At 56.2% G+C, this 22,401-nt stretch overlaps 1 protein-coding gene across 3 annotated transcripts; it reads left to right on the top strand.

Annotated features, from left to right (window-relative positions):
• The first annotated feature begins 1,767 nt into the window (after positions 1-1,767).
• Positions 1,768-21,154, top strand: Tmem255b (transmembrane protein 255B). Of its 3 annotated transcripts, none has more exons than XM_090341665.1 (9): positions 1,768-1,885; positions 8,209-8,348; positions 8,873-8,935; positions 12,627-12,716; positions 14,528-14,608; positions 15,312-15,397; positions 16,274-16,433; positions 17,019-17,162; positions 20,262-21,154. In XM_090341665.1, exons 1-9 carry the CDS (start codon positions 1,831-1,833, stop codon positions 20,433-20,435), a joined length of 993 nt encoding a protein of 330 aa, XP_090197791.1. In that variant the 5' UTR covers positions 1,768-1,830; the 3' UTR covers positions 20,436-21,154. The 3 variants fall into 3 exon arrangements, with proteins under 3 accessions (XP_090197791.1, XP_090197790.1, XP_090197792.1); XM_090341664.1 differs by having other exon boundaries at positions 8,206-8,348; XM_090341666.1 differs by lacking the exon at positions 12,627-12,716 and having other exon boundaries at positions 8,206-8,348.
• The last annotated feature ends 1,247 nt before the right edge of the window (positions 21,155-22,401 follow it).

Genomic DNA, 22,401 nt, shown 5'->3' with positions numbered 1-22,401 from the left:
CCTTCCCGCAGAGCCCGCGCTCCCTCCATCCTCCCCAAGCAGCCCCTGCCTCTTGTCCTGGCTTCTGTGTCCCTGCAGCCTCCCCTCAGAGCCGTCCTCCTCTATGTCTTCCTACATCCCAGCACCCGGCGGCTCTGGGTCTGTCTGGAGAGGCTGCCTCTGTTGCCCTGGGATGCCAGGTGCCGCCACACCCCAGAGGGACATCTCCCGGCCACACCCCGGAGGGACTCTCCCAGCCACACCCCGGAGGGACTCTCCCGGCCACACCCCGGAGGGACATCTCCCGGCCACACCCCAGAGGGACATCTCCCGGCCACACCCTGGAGGGACATCTCCTGGCCACGGGACCAGTGTGGTGTCGCGGTGACCAGCCGTGCAGAGCATTCTCTGTGTCCACCCCTGTGTGCAGGCCTCTGCTTCTCAAAGGCAGGGTCCTGTCAGCCCCTCTCTTCCTGGAGAGGCTGGTTTCAGCACTTTTGTCTGGGCTCAGGACAGATAACTCTTCCCAAGCCCAGCCTGAGCATCTGCTCTGGGCCTGTCCCCGGGGCCTGGGCACTGGCTGAACAGGGACTCACAGGAGGCTGCAGCAGGTACAGCCACTGGCTGTGAACAGAATCCCAAGTTCTCATCAGCCACCAGAATGAGGGGGAAATGTTCTTTCCTGGTAGCAGCCGGTCCCTGGAGGCTGCATCTCTGTGTATCGGTTAGTCATGTATCATGGGTGTGTGTGTGGGGGGGATGGCTGTTGCTCTCTACCTCTCTCCCTTCCTCTCTCATTTTGGTGCTAGGAATCAAACCCATAGTTTAACACACTGAACTAGGCAAGTGTCTTACTATCAAGCTACACCTCCAACCTCAAAAAAACCGTTTAAATATAAATGAATGTAACTTGAGGCAGCAGTGGGGTTGGGAGGGACGGGGGGGGGGTGACTGTGGAAGGAGTGACATTGATCCAGATGCACTGTGCATAGATTGTAACTGGAGGGCAGCCTGGGGGCCATGCTGGGGGCGCTCATCCATCCACAAGCTGAACGGAGACCTTTCTATACAACTACTTAAAGACAACAATAAGGAAAAGAATGAATGGATGTTCCGACCGACATTCACTTTTCCTCTGCTGCGGGACAAGGCCTCTGTCCTTCCCGTGAGCCTCTCCTCTCCCAGAGGGGACTTCACAAGAACAACGCCACTGCGGTAGATGTGGTAGATACTGTGGTAGATACTTGCAAAGTGGCATGGAATGCACGTATGCAACATCATCGTGCTTCAGTGCCGTGTGCGGCCCTCAGAACCAGAGTGCTGTTGGCAGGGGAACCCAGCCAAGCTCGTGGGGCTGACCCGTCTGCAGTCCGGTGGGACCTCCTGGCTTCTACCACGGCAGCCTGGGGGAAGTGTGGAGGGTGCAGGTCAGATGACAAGGACCAAGACTCCCCCTTGGGTCCATCTTCCACCTCAGCAGAGCCAAAGGCTGGGGATCCTGTTTCTTTCTCTGGACTCATTTCCAGGAAGCAGGTGGCCAGAGGAGCTGGCAGAGAGAAGAGAAGGGTAAGGAGGGGGGCAGGGAGGAGGGGAGGAGGGACACAAGAGAGAAGGAGGCGGGGCAGTGGCTTGGGGACCAGGGAGGCAGGGAAGGGAGAGGGGACAGATAGCAGAGGAAGAGGAGAAAGAGAGGAGGAGGGTAGAGGTGGGGGATAAGGAATAGAGAGGAGCTGGAGGTGGCGTGGGGGTGGGGCGGCTGGCCACTGCTCCTGGGGCCACCGTGGGGGACTGAACGGGGAGAGGGAGGAGGAGAAGCTGCTGTGGGCACTGCACCGTAGCTCTGCCTTGGAGATGCAGCCGCTCCCACCACCTGTGCCGGGGCCCCTGGCTCTGCTGGATAGCACAGGTGAGTGGGGAATCCAGGGTCTCCTCGGCCTCCTGGGGGCTGAATGCAGCTAGACTTCTCACGCAGTCTACTCATCTGTCTGTCCATTACCCACTACTGTCCATCCATCTATCTCCTGCCCATTCGTTATCTCCTGTCTGTCCCTCAGTCTTTGTCTCGGACTCGATGTCTGTCTTCCCTATCTCTCCTCTTTCATGTTTATTATGAAGAGCAGACTGATGCTTGTAAATGGCTAGTCTAAACAGCACTTGTTCAGCTCTGTTACCTTACTTGTTCCAAGCTCCAAAATTTTCAGGGAAGTGTTTGTCTCAAGGAGCCAGGCAGCTCCTTTCTTCTAGAAGGCAGGGAGGTGCCTGCTGCAGCTCCGGGACAGTGGATTCCAGGACACACTGTGCCCCCCACACTCATGGAACCTCTAATTGTTTGATTTCCCAAACCAGGCCTGGGAGAAAACAGGAAACAGGAAACCCACTACAGGCCCCAGATTCCAGTTGGCTTTGGTGCCAAGAGGTAGTCAAGTTTTTCCTAAAGGGCAGAGGGCAGGGGATATTTTAAAGAAGAAAAAACAAGGGTGCAGGTGATGCTATGCCAATCCTTTTGGGTGTTTGAAAGTCTTGTTATAAACCAGATTGGCTGTTGTGGTTAAATAACTAAGGAATCTGGCTTTTTTTCCTCAAAGAAACTGTCCTGAGCGCTCCTTTTAAATGCTCTGGTGTCAAACTGACTCACAAGTGTTTCCATTACCTTATTAGTATCTAATAATAGACCTATGATGTATTAGGTGGTTATTGTTACTAGACAAGAAAGACTTGATGGTTTGAAAATAAGGAACTTGAAGCCCTAAACACAATGCTGGGAGGGGGCTTTTAGTCAAAGAGAAAGGACTAGCGTGGCTGGATGGAGTTTGAGTATTTTATGTGTCTTGCTTCTTGGCTCAGTACTCCGGGCAGTGCTGTGGGCAAAAGCACTCAGGGTTTTTTCTGCCCTGTCACCTGTGACCTGGGTGCCACTCTGCTGCTGCTGGCGTGCACCACGGTGTGCGTTGTGGGGGTGGCAGTCTGGTCTTGGCCCTCTGGTCCCACGAAGTCCTTCCAGGGCCCCCAAGGGCTCCCCGACTGCACCTGGCTCTTGGTGCTGCCATCGGCGGTGCAGAGCCCTGCCGAGCAGAGCCCCTTCCAGTGCGACCCTTTCCCCGGCTCTACGGGGTGGAGCAGAGCTTCCCACCCTCACTCCTCCCGGAGGACGGGGCAGGCGTGCGAGCCCTGGCCAGCGGCCCCGGCAGAGGCTGGCAGGGGGCATGGAGACAGAGAGTGGCAATGAGAAGCAGCCACGTGGTTTGCCAGGGCTTCTGGTGCACCTGAGTCCGATTAGACTTAGGGAGTCCTGGGAAGGCAGCTGAGATGGCTCCTGGGAAGGAACTCTGGTTTCATCATCCCACAGCGAAGGCCAGCCACAGGAATGGAGGCTGCGTGTTTGCACAGGAGCTCGGCCTCTTAACTTTGGGCGGGCTGTGAGCCACTCTCTTCTCCACTTTCCCTCGGGGGCCTGGAGTCTCTCGGCTCCCAGCACCGTGCCTGCATTTAGACTTACGGAAGGTCTGACTCAAGCAGTGCAAGTGAAACCCAAGGCATGGTTCCTACTGTCACTGGTAGCAGAATCATGGGTGGCAGAAGCAAGGACAGGGCTCCGTTCTGTCCCCTCTCTCTCAGGTTAAGCCCCTTCTTGCTCCAGAACCTAACCTACGCATGCCTCTACCCTGCAGTTCTGAAGGCCTGCCTGGCCTGAGCTCGGTTCAGACTGCAGACAGCAGAGGTGGGCCTCCTGAGTTTTATTACGTACCAGTTTGGGGGGAAGTCAGACTTGGGAAAGAGGGGTGAGAGGGCAAAGTCTGGGGCCTGCCAGGCAGCTCCCACAGCCCTGAGTTCCACAGCGTAGGGAGTGGTGGCAGGCCCCGGTGAGGGAGGCCTGGCACCCTGGACCCTGTGATGACCCTGTGAATGTCTGAAGCAACAGTTTGCCAGCCTCTAAAATACAGAATGAGATACATTGTAACTTTGCATCTACCCTTCTTTTGCTTAGCACCTTTCTAAAACGTCAGCTAAGCAGGACTTCACCTGGTGAGGGCTTTCCTTCTTTCCCTCTTTCCTTTCTTCCTGAGATCACTGTCTCCTCATCGAACACACTGCAAAAAGCAAGTGAGGGAAAACTACCATAAAACATAAGTCTCAATGTAAGGAAAAATGCTTTAAAAAAGTATAATTAGCTTTAAATTCATGCCTGTTAATTTAGCAGTAGAGTAACTATGAGATTCATTGTTTCTTCTGTATTTTTTGTGCCTTAAAATATTCTTAAAAAGGGATATTGCTTTCTGGCCAGTCCTGGGGCTTGAACTCAGGGCCTGAGCACTGTCTTTGGGCTAGAGCTCTGCCACTTAAGCCACAGCACCTCTTCTGGCTTCATGCATGCTAGGCGAGTACTCTACCACTAGGCCATGCCCCCAGTCCAGGTATAGTGTTTATAAACAGAAAAAGCAGAATCGCTAGCATAGAATGTATATTTTCCTTTTCTTTTTTACAATGTCATTATTACCTCTGTGATATTTTCTAGCCCCAATTAGGGCTGGGTTTTTGTCTGCAAAGCTGTGAGAGATGTTGGGAAGAAATTCTGAGGCAACTGAGAGTCACCGATGGAAAAGGAGACAGGAAGTGTCAGGCATGGGGAATGAGCGGGCAGGGCTGGGAGCTGGAGGGTCTGGAAACCATCTCTAGTCAGGGCTGGAAATCATCTAGTCAGGGCTGGCAGCCTAGCCCGTGACTCCAGTGCCCTCCACGTCCAGGGCAGACATCGATGTGGACGTCTGCCCTTCTCAGATGTGGTGTCTCACCTTGTCCTGCATGGCAGGGTAGGTGGCTTGCCTTGGGACTCACAGTGGGCAGGGCCAACCCTTGAGCAGGGTCTGGCAGTGGCCTAGACGTCAGGCAAGGTCAGCCCTCCCACGGTGACACCAGATGCACAGCCTGGTGGCTGCGGGCAGGTGGCGAGGGCATGTCAGGAGACTCCTGGGATCTGAACGTCCTCTGTGCATTTCCACTTGTTCCTCCCTCTGCCTGGTCTCTGCAGCAGCTGCCACGGGGCGCCCCTGCTCTTACAGGCTGTTGGCTCTGCAGGTGACCCACCCTACAGGACGTCAGACTGGAAGAGCAGGGCTGGCTGGCTGGGGAGCCCCGCCCCTGGTCCCAGTCCCTGAGGACTCTGTGACCGCCTGCTGGCTCATCCTCTCCACCACACAGGACAGAGCCACTTGCTTTCCCCCTTCTTCTGAGCCTGCGCCTCTCTGTTTTCCAAGCGAGCTAAGGAAACAAGGGAGTGTGCAGGAATCAGACTCTTCAGGCTCAAAGCCTGCCCCAGCCCCGCTGCTCCCAGGATGGCCCCCCACACACATCGAGGGCTGCCTGGCTGCCAGCTTGTCGCCCAGGAAGTCTCCCCATTGCCTCCTCACAGAGGACGGCCTTCCGGAATTCTCCCTGGCCCTCTTAATGTTTCTCCATTGAATGTAGCATTTCCTAGGCCCCACACCGAGTGCTCGTCTGTGCGCGTGGGCCTCCTCTCTCCCAAACCAGAGCTCCACGGGGCACCTGCGTGTGGTGGATGCTCAGTCAAGTATGTGTGCGTGGGAGGGAATAACTAGGAGCACTGGGGTGAGTGTGAGTGTGAGTCTGCGTGTGTGTGTGTGTGGTATACGATGAGGGTGTGAGTGTGTGCGTGGTATATGATGAGGGTGTGTGAGTGTGTGTGTGAGTGCATGGTATACGATGAGTGTGTGTGAGTGTGCGTGTGGTGTATGATGAGTGTGCATGTGTGTGTGGTATATGATGAGGGTGTGTGTGTGGTATATGATGAGTGTGTGTGAGTGTGCGTGTGGTATATGATGAGGGTGTGTGAGTGTGCGTGTGGTGTATGATGACTGTGCATGTGTGTGTGGTATACGATGAGGGTGTGTGAGTGTGTGTGAATGTGTGGTATACGATGAGTGTGTGTGAGTGTGTGTGTGGTATATGATGAGTGTGCATGTGTGTGTGGTATATGATGAGTGTGTGTGAGTGTGCGTGTGGTGTATGATGAGTGTGCATGTGTGTGTGGTATATGATGAGGGTGTGCGTGTGGTATATGATGAGTGTGTGTGAGTGTGCGTGTGGTGTATGATGAGTGTGCATGTGTGTGTGGTATACGATGGGGGTGTGTGAGTGTGCATGTGTGTGTGGTATATGATGAGTGTGTGTGCGTGTGGTGTATGATGAGGGTGTGTGGGTGTGTGGGTGGTATATGATGAGGGTATGTGAGTGTGTGTGTGGTATATGATGAGGGTGTGTGAGTGTGCGTGTGGTGTATGATGAGTGTGCATGTGTGTGTGGTATACGATGGGGGTGTGTGAGTGTGCATGTGTGTGTGGTATATGATGAGTGTGTGTGAGTGTGCGTGTGGTGTATGATGAGAGTGTGTGGGTGTGCGTGTGGTATACGATGAGTGTGTGTGAGTGTGCGTGTGGTGTATGATGAGTGTGCATGTGCGTGTGGTATATGATGAGGGTGTGTGGGTGTGCGTGTGGTATACGTGTGGTGGGGTGATGAGTAAGGAACTTCCGTGTGTCTGTGTATAGTGTGGGAGTGATATTTAAGGACTGTGCTAAGGCTGGGCGGGCGTGCGGCCCTGCAGATGTTACAGACAAACCTCATCTGCAGGAAGGCCGTGGCGGGCCTTCCTGCAGCTCCTGGCAGAGTCCCCTGAGCTCTGGGTAGACCAGCTGTCAGGTTCACTGGCGACGCTGTGATGGTGACCCTCACCTCTGTGGACTCTGTGTCTGAGTTGTTCCAGTCTCTTTGGTGTGGTAACCCTGATCTGTCCTTGGGCTTCGCTGATGTGATCACCAAAGTGTGCGTCTGTATCCACAGACCTGGAGCGTGGCGAGGTCGGTGTGCGCTGACACAGGGGGCACTTCAGTGAGGAGTGTTCCCACCCAAACTGCACTCACGCATCACACTCACACCTGCTCATGCACAAATGGTGCTCAGAGCTCTGGAGGAGAGAACCACTATGCTTCCTCCTTTCTCTGCTGGGGTTTAACAGCCCAGCTACCTGAGAGCTGAGTCCCCTGCAGCCTGCAGCAATGGCGTGCTTGTGTACTGACCAGCAGGGGCAGATGTGCCCAGCAAAGGTCCCTGGTGAAGAGTCGTGGGAGCCGTGTTCTTCCCTGGCCTGCCAGGGAGACGGCTGAGGTGTGGGCAAGCAGTCGGGTTTACTTATCTGTAAGAACCAGGCTGCCACCAGGCATGTATGAGGCTCAGGGACTTTCCTCTGCCACCTGGTGAAGGTGTAGACGCCTGCCCTTAGCAGTCCCTCTACTCTGCCAGCCTCATGTGTGGACCCTATGCTCACCTTCCTCATGGTATGGAAACGGCTGCTGATCTCTCAGCATTTGCATACCAGGCAGCGGGTAGGATAAAGGGAGAAAAGCCAAGGAGCCTCAGCTCCTTGATATCCCTGGGAGATCCCGCCGACGCCCTTGGGTGGGCTGCTTCTGCACAGAATTCTTTCTCCCTTTTGCTGGGTTGGTCATAGCCAGCAGTCCTGCAGCTGACCTGGGGAAGAGTAAGGCCATTCAGCGAGCCCCAGCACAGTCACCGCCTCCTCTCGCAGGGCAGGCAGGGCCCCGGCAGTTGAGTCCTCTGATGATGATGGCTGGCCTGCAGGGTTCCAGGGTCTGGGCGGGAAGGAGTGGGGTTCAGGCTGTGGGTGCTGAGCCTGGCCTGGGGCCTGGGCCTTCTCCTCAGGGCAGAGCCAGGCAGGTGCAGACTTCAGAGGACCTGGCATTCCTGTGGGGTGGGTCCTGATGAAACCTTTGGGAGATTCAGAGGTGGGGAAGCCAAGGCAGGCACGACACAGGCTCTGCTGACCTTGGTGGCTGTCCCACCACACCTCAGGTAGCCAGGCCAAATGCCCAGGAGAAAATACATGACTGAAGGAGGGATGGAGGGAGGCGGGGAGCGGGAGGTGGTCTGGAGCTGAGGGGCAGCCAAAGTCCTCCAGGAGGACAGTGGCTGGATGGGGACTCCAGAGGACACAGGAGGCGGCCTCAGGCCGCTGCTCTGGGAACAGGGAAAAGGGGAAGGGGCTGTCCAGGAGGCTTCGCAGGGGCTTGGCTCCCGAGGCGGGAGGAGGAGGTGGACCTGAGTGGAGGGAACGGCTTTCTGGTCTGCTGGTCCCGGGGAAGCTGCCCCATGGGGAATGCCTGTCTGAGAGTCCTCTTCTCGTCCTCCTGACAGCAGGATTTGCCAGGAGAAAGAAGACCTCCCTGTGGTTTGTGGGGTCTTTGCTGCTGGTGTCTGCCCTTATTCTGACCATCGGCCTCGCTGCCACCACAAGGACACAGAATGTGACGGTGGGCGGCTACTATCCAGGGATCATTGTAAGTCCTGGGCCGGGAGGCAGGCAGGCGGGGAGGAGGGCAGGAGGGGGGCAGGAGGGCAGGCGGGAAGGTGGGCAGGTGGCTCTGGCTCTCCACGTGGGGTGAGAGCCCCGAGCCACAGGGCCCCATTTGTGATTAGTGGGATAATGTTCCCAATTCCTAGAGCCTGAGAATGTGGTCATCTGTGAGACAGAGGTGAGCTGTCCCCCAGGCTCCCAGAAGAGCAAGGAGAGGGCCAGACCCGCCACAACCACCAAGAGCCAGATGGTCATGTGTAGAGCAGACAGGACCTGTTCACCCTCCATCCTCCCTTCCGGCTTAGCAGGGGTCAGGGGTCCAGACAGGAAGCACATCTCCTGTGGGGAGCTGTGGGGGGCTCAGTTTGTGGGGGGTTCTGTGTGTGTGGGGCTGACTGGAGCCTGTCTTGCTCTTTCGTGGCATCACTGTGGACAGCTGTGGGCTGGTGTGGGCTGATATGGACTGGAGGGCTGACTGCAGCCTGTCTTGCTTTTCTTTTGACTCAGCTGGGCTTCGGGGCCTTCCTAGGACTCATTGGCGTCAACCTAGTGGAGAACAGAAGACAAATGGTGAGAATTCGGGCTTCTCTCCCAGCGCGGTGTGGAGTGTTGGCCCTTCAGCCCATAGCACTGTGGCCACAGCTTGGGTCCCCCCCCCCCCGTGTGGCCAGCTCCCCCAGGCCCCATAGAGCCCGGCCCTGGACCCCGGCGGCTAAGTTAACATTCAGGCCCATCCACCTGAGGAAAGAGAAGAGGGAGCAATGGAATGAGCTGGGAGGTCTTGGCCCTGGCAGCCATGTCACTGGCCTCCACGCCCGGCAGTTCAGAGATGGCTGCTGCAGAGCACGCTGGGTGCCATATGCTCTCATAGCGGTTTCTCAGGAACTCTGTGGTTTACTTGGATCTTTTCCATTCTTTTTTTTTTTGCTTTGCTCTGCTTTGTTTTGTTTTTTCACCGGTGATTTTTAGATTTTCAGGGCAGGTTTGTACCTTTATCTTTTTATTCTTTTTCAGGCCATTCTGGAAGTCATTGTTTACTTGGTTGAGTGTTGACTGACTGATTGATTGTGTGTGTGTGTGCCAGTCGTGGAGCTGGAACTCAAGGCCTAAGCCCTGTCCCTACGTTTTTTTACTCAAAGCTAGTGCTCCACCACTTGAGCCACAGCTCTAGGTTTGTCTTTTTGGTTTTTAATTGGAAATAAGAATCGCACAGACTTTCCTGCCCAGGCTGGCTTTGATTGATGACCCTCTGCTCTCATCCTCCGGAGTGGTTAGGATTCGGGATGAGCCACAGGCACCCAGCTTAGTGGTTACTTAATTTTGTTCTTGGGATGCTCACTGTCACTGGTGTCTGTACATTCAGCCTGTGTCCTGCCACCCTGCCACCTCATCTGTGGTCTCCCATGGCTTTCTCGGGGTCATAGCTTCTGCAACTGCAGTTCTGCCCCATCCTGTCCAGTCTGAGACAGAGCCCCTGTGCCTGCCCTGCAGGAGAAGGGCACGGTGCAGAGGTGAGGGCACCCGGTCCAGCCTGGGACAGGCACAGGGTGGCCAGCGGGCCCTCGGGTTCCCTGGGAGGCTGTGTGTGTGGCCCCTGCTTGAACTCCAGTGGGTCTCCCCAGGGATGTGTCCTTCTGGACTAAGTGACAGGCAGACATTTCAGTCTAGCACAACTTTGATATTTGGCAGCTGAAGCCTGGGCCAGGGGCTGAGCTGTGGCTATGGGGAAGGATTGTGCTTTGGACTAAGCAGTGTTCTGGCTGTCAAGATGCCAACCCAGCTCCGGGCTGTGCTGAGACGCTGGTGTCTCTGAGCACGCGGGTAGGTAGAATGTTCAAGTCATTCCAGAGGAGCTGAGCAGCTGAGACACATCAGCTAAAGAGAGCGACACCATCTCAGAGGCCTCTGGTTCATACGGACACTCTTCTTGATTTTTTTTTCTTGTTTTAAACTTGCACCAGTGAAGGGGACTCCATGCACCATCACCCAGTGGAGTCCACGAATGAGGTCCATGTCAGCGCAGGGTCCACGGTCAGTGTGAGGCTGCCGGCCACTGAGCGGGGTCCACGAATGAGGTCCATGTCAGCGCAGGGTCCACGGTCAGTGTGAGGCTGCCGGCCACTGAGCGGGGTCCACGAATGAGGTCCATGTCAGCGCAGGGTCCACGGTCAGTGTGAGGCTGCCGGCCACTGAGCGGGGTCCACGAATGAGGTCCATGCCAGCGCAGGGTCCACGGTCAGTGTGAGGCTGCTGGCCACAGAGCAGGGTCCACAAATGAGGTCCATGTCAGCGCAGGGTCCATGAATGAGGTCCATGTCAGCACAGGGTCCACGAATGAGGTCCATGTCAGCGCAGGGTCCACGGTCAGTGTGAGGCTGCTGGCCACTGAGCAGGGTCCACGAATGAGGTCCATGTCAGCGCAGGGTCCACGGTCAGTGTGAGGCTGCCGGCCACTGAGCGGGGTCCACAAATGAGGTCCATGTCAGCGCAGGGTCCACGGTCAGTGTGAGGCTGCCGGCCACTGAGCGGGGTCCACAAATGAGGTTCATGTCAGCGCAGGGTCCACGGTCAGTGTGAGGCTGCCGGTCACTGAGCGGGGTCCACGAATGAGGTTCATGTCAGCGCAGGGTCCACGGTCAGTGTGAGGCTGCCGGCCACTGAGCGGGGTCCATGAATGAGGTCCATGTCAGCACAGGGTCCACGGTCAGTGTGAGGCTGCCGGCCACTGAGCGGGGTCCACAAATGAGGTCCATGTCAGCGCAGGGTCCACGGTCAGTGTGAGGCTGCCAGCCACTGAGAAGGGTCCACGAATGAGGTCCATGTCAGCGCAGGGTCCACGGTCAGTGTGAGGCTGCCGGCCACTGAGCAGGGTCCACGAATGAGGTCCATGTCAGCGCAGGGTCCACGGTCAGTGTGAGGCTGCCGGCCACTGAGCGGGGTCCACGAATGAGGTCCATGTCAGCACAGGGCTGCCTGTTGCCCAGCAGGGTCCACGGTCCATGCAAGGTTCTTCCTCCATCCCCCACAGCCCCTGCCTCCCAGGAGCAGCGCTGTCTCTTTTGTGCTCGTCTTGCTCTGTCCTCTCCAAGGGGTGAAATCTAATCCGTAGAAGTAGCCTCACCATTATCTCTGCCCATTATGTTAGTCTCCAACGGAAGTAGCGGCGTTTTCTACTGATGAACAAGTTATTGCGATCCTCACCCAAATAGAAACATAAAATCTTCCATTTGTACCAATAGCTCCCCAATCTAGTGGGTCCCACAAGGCCAGGGGTGGAGAAAAGCAGATTGTTAAGCGCTGATCTCCCTGCTTCCTTGTACAAGCTCATGCATGCACGCATTCATGCATCGTAGGAGTCTGCTGGGACACGGTTATCCACCGATGCTGATTCACAGTGGCCCATGTCGTCCTAGCTACCCAGAAGGCTGAGACCCAAAGACAGTGGTTCAGAGCTAGCCTGGGCAGGAGAGTCTGTGAGATTCTAATCTCCTATTAATCATCTCAGTGATTGCCCTCAGTGATGGAGCCCCTTCTGTATCTTTGCCTTTGCTGCTCTGTCTCTGTCTGTCTGTCTGTCTATACATCTATTTACAAGGAATGGAAAGTGGTTTACCTAACAAGGCATACTCAGAACCAACATGGAGATTTGTGGCAGATTCTCGTGGAACTTTGTTGATAAATACAGAGATGGAAGTGAGGTCACTGGACTGGGGAGTGGAGATGTCAGGCTGGGGTCGTCAACATGACCCCTGGCTGCCATTCCAAGCAACAGCGATCCCAGGACAAGGGCTGCCCAGCCTGGGGCTGCACCTGCTCCGAGGCTCCTTTGGGCTGTTGTCAGTCCCTCCCGTCCTCTACCCCACGTGAAACCTGAATGTGGCAGACGACACGTTTCTCCAGGGGCGGCCAGCTCCAGGTACCACCCTGTGTCCTCTAGGGCCGAGCACCAAACACAGTGTGGAATGGACAAATAGCCACAAAGAAGGAGATGGTTATGTGTGCAGTTTCAAAGGTGCTACCATAGGGGAGAATCCACGATGCTCCTACAGGGATTCGTTTCCCCTCCTTCCCCCCTCCCTCGGTCCCTTCCGCCTTCCTCCTGGGGTCTGGAGGACCAGGCTTGTCCACCAGGGACGGAGGTGGAGCTGGAGCTGCAGCAGTGAACTCGTGCTGGGGGAGGGGGTCCTGCAACACACGGGGACTTTCGGAAGGGTCTCTGGGTGAGGCTGAGGATCCATGCTGCTTTGCTTTCTGCTCCTAGTTGGTGGCGGCCATTGTGTTCATCAGCTTTGGCGTGGTGGCTGCATTCTGCTGTGCCATAGTGGACGGTGTGTTTGCAGCACGTCATATCGTGAGTGCCCGGGGCTCAGCAGGAAATAACACCTCTTCAGGCTGCTCTTCTCCCTGTGTTTGGCAGCATGGTCTCGTCCCTGCATCCAACACATCTGCCACCACACACACCGGGTGCAAGGTCACCACACAGACACACGCTCCCCACATGGGGCACATGCGGGAGGGCAACCAGGTGGGGATGCGGTGCACGTGTGTGTGTGCACGCGTGTGTATGTCTGTGTCTATGTGTGCATCTGCGTGTGTATATGCCTGTGTGTACTTCGCCTAGACTTGGGAGTGCCAAGATGCCTGCCCTCCCTGGACAGGCATACAGACCGTGGTGCCGGGGGATAAGCCTCCCTCCTTGCTGACAAGCTGCCCCGAAGGGCGTGGCTCTCTGAATCCCGAGCCCAAGTCCTTCCAACCCCAGCAGGAAAACCCCTGCCCTCTGCCGTCCGGGAAGCAGGCGGTGCTTCCACAGCTCGTCTGGTTCATCCCCAGTCAGGGTGGAAGCTGGGTGCCTGGGGTGACAGCACCAGCCTTGCTCTGCTCTGGGAGGAGACTGCTGGCTGGGATCAGCCCCAACTCATTTGAAGATTGTAGTTTCATGACATTTCATCCCTTCAGTGCCACAGCAACTGTAAATACCTCATCAGTTTATCAGCTTGCCTCCTTCACTTGCCCTGAGTTCCGACCTACAGCGGCTGCCCTACGGTTGGCACTGTTTACTTAGTGCTGGAGACAGGTGGAAGCAGAGTGCAATATGGCCAATGATGCATGTGTGGTCAAATGGTGGGATAGGGCTGGATTAATGATGGATGGATGGATAGATGGATGGATGGATGGATGGATGGATGGGTGGATGGATGGATGGATGATGGATGGATGGATGGGTGATGGATGGATGGATGGGTGATGGATGGATAGATGGATGATGGATGGATGGATGATGGTTGGATGGATGGGTGATGGATGGATGATGGATGGATGGATGGATGGATGGATAGATGATGGGTAGATGTTAGATGGATGATGGATGGATAGATAGATGATGGATGGATAGATGATGGATGGATGGATAGATAGATGGATGATAGATGATAGATGGATGGATAGATGATGGTTGGATGGATGGGTGATGGGTAGATAGATAGATGATGGATGGATAGATGGATGATAGATGGATGAATAGATAGATGATGGATGGATAGATGATGGATGGATGGATGGATGATGGATGGGTGATGGATGGATGGATGGATGATGGATGGGTGATGGATGGATGGATGGATGGATGATGGATGGATGGATGGGTGGATGGATGGATGGATAGATGGGTGGGTGATAGATGGATGGATGATGGATGGATGATGGATGGGTGATGGATGGATGGATGATGGATGGATGGATGGATGATGGATGGATGGGTGGATGGATGGGTGATGGATGGATGGATGGATGGGTGGATGGGTGGATGGATGGATGGATGATGGATGGATGGATGGATGGATGGGTGATGGATAGATGTTAGATGGATGATGGATGGATAGATAGATGATGGATGGATACATGGATGATAGATGGATAGATGGATAATGGATAGATGATGGTTGGATGGATGGGTGATGGATGATGATAGATGATGGATGGAGGATTATAGATGGATAATGAATCCCTGTCTGGTGGCCCCTCTTTGACTCCCTTTTCTGTATGTGAGGGTCCAGATACTCTGGCAGCTGGCAGGTATTGGCCTCTGCTTTGCATGGCAAATGGGTCTCTCCTGATGGAGAACAAGCATTTTGCTTCATCTGTGTTTCTTTCTTTCTCCAGGAGCCAAGGCCTCTCAGCACAGGAAGGTGCCAATTCTACTCCAGTGGATCAGGGTACCTGTACGACGTCTATGAGACAGAGGTGAGTCCTCTGACAGCGTGCCATACAGTCTGCTCACCCTGACCCCCCAGGTTTTCTGTGTCTGGGCAGCACGTGTTTCAGGTTTAACACCTCTTTAGCGAGATAGGGGACATGTACCACACTCCCCACGGTCTCCTGAGCTGGTGTCAACCTTTGAATGCATTCCTGTCCTCGGGGTCACAGCTGCAGACTTGATTCTTTGCTACACCATGTCAAGATTCATCTTACCCCTTCTGTGTGGTCTCTCCAATTAGCATTTTTTTGTTGACTTGATTAGAGCGGTGAAACACTGGGATAACAGGTGTGTACTGTCCAAGAGAGAACATACATATACACAAGCTTTCCTTGGGCCCAGGAGAGCTGCTGTGAGATTTCACCCTCTCACTGGGTAGGATGAGGAATTACAAGTGCACCATGGAAACAGTCGTGTGGGGCAGCCCTAGGTGACGAGCTGGGCCATCCCACACCATTTGACTAAAGCGGGCTCTCAAACCGATCCCCGACAACTTGCTTTGGAGTTCCAGAGAAAAGCCCTCCATGTGTCCTGGGCTCAGGAGGGCTCTGACAAGCCTCGCCTACACCTGGTGAGGCCTGGCACCCCCCACACTGCTTCTGGGGAGAGGAGGCTCAGGCTGGAGGCCTCGTCCACTCCTGCAGCCGGAGGGACCAGGCCATCACGTGCCTGCCTGTGTTTCTGCCCTAGGTCACCTGCTACTCCTTGAATGGCAGGTGCCAGCTGAAGGTGACGAGCAACACATGCTACTGCTGTGACCTCTACGCCTGTGGGAGGTGAGCCCACCCCAGGGGATGCTCAGAGGTGTTTGCTGGGTCTGTACACACACTCACTCACACGCTTGCACACCACACACACACACACACACACACACACAAGGCACGCCAGGCCCTCAGTGAAGACCCCACTGAAGCTGCTGCCATAACCCCCTCCTCTCCAAACCTGAACTTCACATTACCATTCGACATCTACCCAAGAGGAACTGGAGGCTCAGTCGCTGCCCAGGAACACAGGCTCCTGGGGCTGGGAAGAACTTAAGCCTGGCCAAGGCTCTGCTGTCACATGTTCCCAGTGGTCACTCTGGTGGCATGTCCTGGCTTCCCCCTCCCTGGCACAAGGGACTCCCAGTATGTAGCCCAGGCCCCCAACTTCTGTCCCCTCATGGCCTGCAGAGAAATGAGTGCAAAATGCTTCCTCGTCTCAGGGGCACAAACAATAGAGGCAACTCAGCCGTGTCCTGCCCGGCCATCGAGAGCCCAGGGGCCGCAGTCTGGCTCCCACAGTGCTCTGCTTCACTGTGCAGTTCAGTTGCCCCTCGGAACCCAGGCCCATGGGACCCTCCAGATCGGAGGCATCACAGGATGATTCATTCGCCTGTGACACTAACCCCTTCTCTTCCCCTCCACTGCCCACATGGTGTTGCCACCGGACCACAGCTTGAGTATGCAGTCACAGTCCTAATACACCTGGTGGTCTTTGGACCAAGCCCCAATACACACGGCTGATTGGCCAGATAAAGTGTCCTACCACACAGGGGTCACCTGACTACAGCTCAAGTACTCAAGGTCGTCATCTGATAGAGAGTCTGCTGTCCTGGAGCATTAGCTGACCGCCTGAGGCTGTGAAGGAATGACCTCCTCTCCCTCCTGTAGCACTGAGCACTCGCCGGCCTACTATGAGTTCGTGGGAGTGCGCGGCTGCCAGGACGTGGTCCACCTGTACCGGCTGCTCTGGGTCTCCACCGTGCTGAACGTGTTGGGCTTGTGCACAGGAATCATCACGGCCGCTGTCCTGGGGGCATTCAAGGACATGGTGAGTGGCGTCCTGCCGCATTCTCAACCTCAGGGCCCTGTGAGGCCCAGAGCCTCCCTGACAGCTTTCCAAACAGAGGAGGACCTGGGCTTGGGGGGCTCTGTGGCATCTGCACTACAGGTGGTTGCTTGCGTGGGACCCCCTTCACAGGCTTGTGACAACCACCTCACCCACTTCAGCAGCTCCCATCCCATCCAGGGAGGAAGCCTGGCAGCAGCCCCTCGCCTAGCCATGCCTGGGGTGTTGCCGCGTGGGGTGTTGCCGCGTGGGGTGGTGCCCACCGTTAGAAAGGCACGCCAGGCAGGTACAGGAGGCTCTATGTGTGGTGGCCTAGGAGACTTTCCATGGCCAGGCCTGGTATTTCCAGGGCTCTTGCCATCGGCCATCTGTAGCTGCAGGCGGCCTGATAAAGCTGTTCTCTGCAGCTCTGTCTATCCTGACAGATGAGTAGAGCTCTCAGCAAATGGGGAGCCGACCCAGCCTTCATGGTGAGGGCACAGGACTCCCCAGAGGAGGGGCACAGGCTACAGCGCGCCATGGTGGGCTTGAGGCCCCAGCTCTGATCCATTCTCCCCTGCACCGCAGGTCCCTCTGTCCCAGCTGGCGTACAGCCCATCCCCCCCACCTCAGATCCTCTACAACCCTGCTCACCACATCCTGGCCTGCACCGGCTTCTGCCCGCCACCGTCCACTGTGCCAACCTGCTCCTCCTACCCTCTGCCTCTTCAGGTAGGCGTGCTGGGTGTCACTGGTGCCAGCGGCTGGGCAGCTGGGTGGGGCTGTGGTGGGAGGGCTGTGCACACAGCTCTTCCCTGTCAAGGCCGGGAGCAGGGGCCACGTGGGTGTCCTGCCACGTGAGACTCCCCGCTGGGCACGACCCCCCCGTCGTGGTGGTGGTCCTTGCAGGACTGTTTGTCTGGCCATGAACTGGTTCACAGGTCGGAGGAAGTGATGGTGCCACTTGCTCCCAGGGGCTTGACACTGAGTGCCAACAGTCTGGGTGGAGCCGTGTGTTTCTCTGCCACCCACATTTACCAGTAAAGATGAAGAATTCACTGGGTTCATCCTATCAGGGGCGCTGACCCTGGAGACCATCCTGGAGGGAGGTCAGGGGACGGGCATGCTTTCCTTCAGGGCCTGTGCCCTTGCCGTTTCCATGCCCGGCTTTGACAGTTCAAGTCCCAGCAAGCTCTGGAGTCTGGGGGTCGGGGCGGGGGGGGGCATCATGACTGTCCAGTAGCACCGTGGGGGTGACAGGCCTGGACTGCCTGGCGGCCCCTTTTGACTGTGGTGTGCAGTGCACATGTGGGCTATCTTACTCTGAAAGCTCGCATCTGGGCTCTGCCGGATGCCGAGCAGATCCCTGCCAGTATCCCCAGTTGTGACAATTGACCGTCATCAGCACGCTTAGCCTCCTTTTGAGGGCAGATTGAAAACCCTGGTGGCAGCAGCCTGAGGCCTTCAGGCTGGGCAAGGAGGTACTGGCCTGCCAAGCATGTCTGATGGGTGACTCTCCCAGCGCTGCTGCCAGAGGCATCCAGGAGCTGCACAGGGCTCTGAGTCCTGGACAGCCAAGTCACTGCCCAAATGCGCTTCTGTGCCTCTGGGGCGGGGTGATCTGGACAGAGGCCACGGGCTGAGACACATGTGGCCGACAGGGGGTGCGGTCTCCCAAAGCAAGCATGACTATTGGGGGAGGAGGTGAGCGCCAAGCCCTGGCTGTCAGACCAGGTGAGGGTCTGACACAGAGTAAGCAAGGGCAGTGCCAGGCGCAGTGTGACTACCATCGGGGCTGAGCTGCACAGACACCAGGAACAGGTCCCACATCCCCCTCCCGTGGTGGGTGGGGCTCCCTCACTGAGCGCATGCCTCCACACGGTGCCATTCCACCCAACGGGGGGGGGGGGGCGGGGAGTGTCACGGCCCTGTGGGAGGTAGCTGCATGCATAATCAGAGCTAGAGGACCAGGCACATTGGATTAGGCTCTGTGTGATGGCTCAGAAGAACATCAGAAGAGATGCCTGTTTCCGTTGACCAAGAGACAGAAAGGAAGTGTTTCAAGTGTTTTGTCGAAGCCATTGGCAGCCCTAAGCCTCCCTGGATGGCAGGAAGAAGGTGACCGTGGGAAGCTACATGGAGCAGGTAGAAGGAAAACTTTAAAGGGCCAGTCCTTGGGCCCAGCAGCTTGCCTGGTGTGACACTGCAGACCCCAGGGAGCCTTGCTGCCCGAGGATTCCTGTCCATTCCCCTGCTCGTGTGCCCTGCCCCGTACAGCCTTGTCACAGAGGTGGTTTTCTGGTGTGCGGTGTGGTTCCAGAGGGTTTGCTCTGGCTCCGACAGGCTGACTTCAGGATCCCAAGTGTTTACCGCGATGGTTCATGAGGGTTTGGGCTGTAGTGTGTGGTGGATTGAGCTGTGATTCTTGGGGGTTTGTTAGGTGGTTACTTCCATGGCTCATGGTTGTTTCTCTGTGGTTTATGTTGCTCACGGAATGGCTCGTGGTGGTTTACTCTGTGGTTCCTGCAGGTCTGCAGGGGTGGTCTATTCTATAATTCATGGCGGTTTAATGCATGGTTCACGGTGATTAATTGCACAGCATAAGGAGGGCCATCCTGTGGTTCCGTGGCTTCACAGTGGTTAACTCCACGGGTAGGGTCATTAACTCGGGCTCATGGTGATTTGCTCTGTGGTTCCTGGGGGTTTGCGAGAGTTTACACTGAGGCTGTGTGTCCGTCCCTTTCCAGTGAAGAACAGAACGGACGGTGAGGCCTTCCTAGCAAATCTCAGAGAAGGTTCTCAAAAGACTCGGTGTCAGTGCTAATTGTGGGTTAGTCAATTTCTCTGTCTTGTACAAGACAATACCTGTTATGTAGGGAAAAGCTTATTGCTAAGAAACAATAAAAATTATCTCATGAAAAAAAAAAGACTCTGTGTCCACCACAGTCAGAAAGACGCATGGGTTTTGTGAGGTTGAGGGAACGAAGCAGAGGCGAGGGAGACAGAGGCAGAGAGAAGAGCCAGAGCCTGTTTCCTTGAGCGACAGTTGGCTCCAGCTACAGCTACACCTTTTGAGGAGAATGCTTTCAGGATGGAGGCCCCCTGCTTCCTGCAAGGAAGGCATGGACCCCCCAGGGCTTGCTCAGGGACCCCAATCCAGATGCAGTCCTGTTCAGCAGAGTTCAGTCTAGGAGGGGAATCCTGTGTGATTTCATAAGAGGCCTTATTTATCACCTACGTATGCTTTTTATTTAGTTTAGATTGGTTTTAGATGATTGGCTCCTACTACAGAAGAGACAGTGTATCTGCCTTGGGAGGCAGGGCAGCCTGGAGACCAGGAAAAAGTTGATGTTCGGGCTCAAAGCTGAGATCTCTCCACATCTGAGGCCTCAGACTCACTTGAGGCCTGCAACTGATGGGAGGAGGAGCGGTGGGTAAAGCATACATGTCTGCCCGGCCTGCACAGAACTAACCATCACACTAGCTTGGAAATGTTTTTCCTTGGAATTTAAAGCATTGGGTGAGCACAAAAGGCCTGGCTCCCGGCTGCCCTCTGCCCTTCCCGACAGGATGTGGGCAGTACTCCGGGCTGAGCTGCAGGGAGCCGGCAGCCTTAGGAGAGCAGCAGCCTTCCTCCAGTGTGTCCTGCTCGCTGGATGAGTGAACCAGTGGGCTCCAGTGGGCGCCAGCAGGCAAGCTTCTGGCATGGGGGAGACGCTCCCCAGGCCTCCCCGAGGCCTAGTCCCGGGTATGAGAAGGCATCGGGCCTGTGGTCTGGAGGATGTGTGGGTCAGAGCCACGCTGACCAAGGACACCTCTGTTTAATTGCAGCCTTCGCGCACCCTGCCGGGCTCAGCCTCCACCGACCTCTCCTTGCTGGAGGACACAGGGCCTCCCTCCCACAGTGGCTGCAGCCAGGGGCAGCTTCCCAATGCCCCACCACTGCCGCTGTGCACACCAGCCTGCTTCCTCCCTGGGGAGAAGCCGCCCCCCTACGCGCCCTGACAGCAACAGGAGAGGGAAGTCACTTGATTGCCAACATAAATGAAAAGAAAGAAAGTCACCTCTAAAAGTCCTGCTTCTGCAGCCAGCCTCCTAGAGAAGCCAGAGCACCGGGAGGCAGAGCCCGGGCCCGCAGGCAGGGCGGCCGTCCCCGAGCACAGCCCAGGGCTTGCCCTTTCCTGCCTGCCCCAGTCCGAAGCCTGGCCTCCCTGCCATCACCTTTAAACCCATTTCATTCCTGCCGCCCCTGTTAGGGTTTGAAGGAAACACAGCTGTGCATCTCCTGGCAGGAGGATTTTTCTTTGAGGAAGCAAGTTGTAAGTTTGCACCTTTATGTCTCCAAGAAGAGGCAGGGCCTCTACGCTTGCTGCTGTGTCTTCCTGGTGTTTTTCTGAACAAAATCACGTCTCTTCTAGAGACATGCAAGCTCTATCTAAGGATGGCTACTTGTGGGACAGAGTGTCAGCTCAAGAGCTAAGACCTCAGCTCAGAATTCATGGCGTGTGTGGCAAACCCCAACTGCCAAGGGCGGACCCCAGAGGACCCAGTGCCCCCCCACAGCTCTCCAGCTGGGAGGAGAGGAAGCACGGGCCGGAGGACCAGAGCAGCCCCTAGGTCCTCAGCCCTTTCCCCAGGTCATTCTCCTCCACCCCTTCTGGTCCTCGGGAACTGCAGAGCAGCTTAGGACCTCACAGCTCACTTCTTGGTGTCTTCATATAATAAATACATCTGCTTTCCTGATGACCTGCCCGTGTTCAGTCTCTTCCTTGGCCCAGCTATGCGCATGAGTGCAGGGCTTTCTGGAAAGCAGTCTGGGACCACTGGGAATTGATAACGTGGCTCACACGCCCCCTGCTGGCTATGGCTGCCCTGCAGCAGAGGTCTGCCATGGGCCTGAGCAGAGCAGGCTTCACACAGAGGACACTGCACATCCACACAGGGTGACAGCAGGCCGGCACAAGCACGTCTGTGCAGCATCCCAGGAGCTGCCTGCTGCTTCACAGAGGGCTGCGACTCTGAAACAGTGGCTGCCTGGAAAGGCTGTCTCCCTGTCCCACCAGAGGGGCCCCAAGGGCGCCGTGGCGTGGAGCTTTCAGATCCTCCTTTTATCTTCAGACTGGTGACCTATGAACTTCTTCCTAGTGCCCAGGTCCTCACACCCTGTTCACATCCATTCCTTGCACCCTGGCCGCAGGTGGTCACGGGGTGAGCTGAGAACGGGCTGGGTGCTGGCACAGTTTCCCCACTTGAAAGCTTTTCATAGTAGAAAACTTGTTTGACATCATATGAAATGTGTAAGACAGTCCAAAAACTGACTGGATCTCTCTGGAGCCTCACCCCTGCGGGGTGGAGGAAACGACTGGGCGTCCTGGTGGCTTAGGGAAAGTGGGGCCAGCCCACCACCCCTTTCAGCAAGGCAGTGTCCTTGGCTCCTTCAGAGGCCACCAAGGCAAAGGTCAGAAGGAAGCTGACCCCAGGATTCTGTCTGGACTGGAGGGCTTAGGATCTGCTGGTCAGAGGTCCTTTAGAGCTAGTCCCCCACGTAGAGGGGCTCTGTGCCCCCATGACCCCCGGGTGGCTCTCACAGATGACACTGTGTGGATGGGGTCACACTGTGGCAGTGAACTCCCTGAAAAGAGGCAGCCTGGACCTCCTCCTTGTGAGGTGGGACGCAGACCCAGAGGTACCATTGGCTGGCCTCCTCTAGGCCTGGAGCTGACGATGTCTCGGTGCGTGTAAAGGAAGGGATCAAGAGCGAGGAGTCTGGAGGGGGCAGGTGGAGGGGATCTCCATTCTCCTCATGCAGGGCCCCAACAGCCACCTCACTGTTGGCTTTCAGGTTTGGGTGCTGTGGCCTGCGTGTGTTCAGTGGTTTTCTATGTCCCAGGGTCTCTTCAGAGCAACACTGCTGAAGTACAGGCCTAGGTGCAAGGCCTCTGCCTCCTGGAAGGAGGAGAAGTCCCCAAAT

This window comes from Megascapheus bottae, chromosome 11 (genome assembly GCF_031878675.1).
Source record: "Megascapheus bottae isolate mThoBot1 chromosome 11, mThoBot2.hap1, whole genome shotgun sequence".
Lineage (NCBI taxonomy): Eukaryota > Metazoa > Chordata > Mammalia > Rodentia > Geomyidae > Megascapheus > Megascapheus bottae.
This window is presented reverse-complemented; position numbering and strand designations above follow the sequence as displayed.

Excerpts from the sequence above, each read along its gene's own strand:
- Tmem255b (XM_090341664.1), top strand. The coding sequence starts at position 1,831 with ATGCAGCCGCTCCCACCACCTGTGCCGGGGCCCCTGGCTCTGCTGGAT. Across the intron at positions 1,886-8,205 it reads GGCTCTGCTGGATAGCACAG|CAGGATTTGCCAGGAGAAAG; the intron begins GTGAGTGGGGAA and ends TCCTCCTGACAG. Across the intron at positions 15,398-16,273 it reads GACCTCTACGCCTGTGGGAG|CACTGAGCACTCGCCGGCCT; the intron begins GTGAGCCCACCC and ends TCCCTCCTGTAG.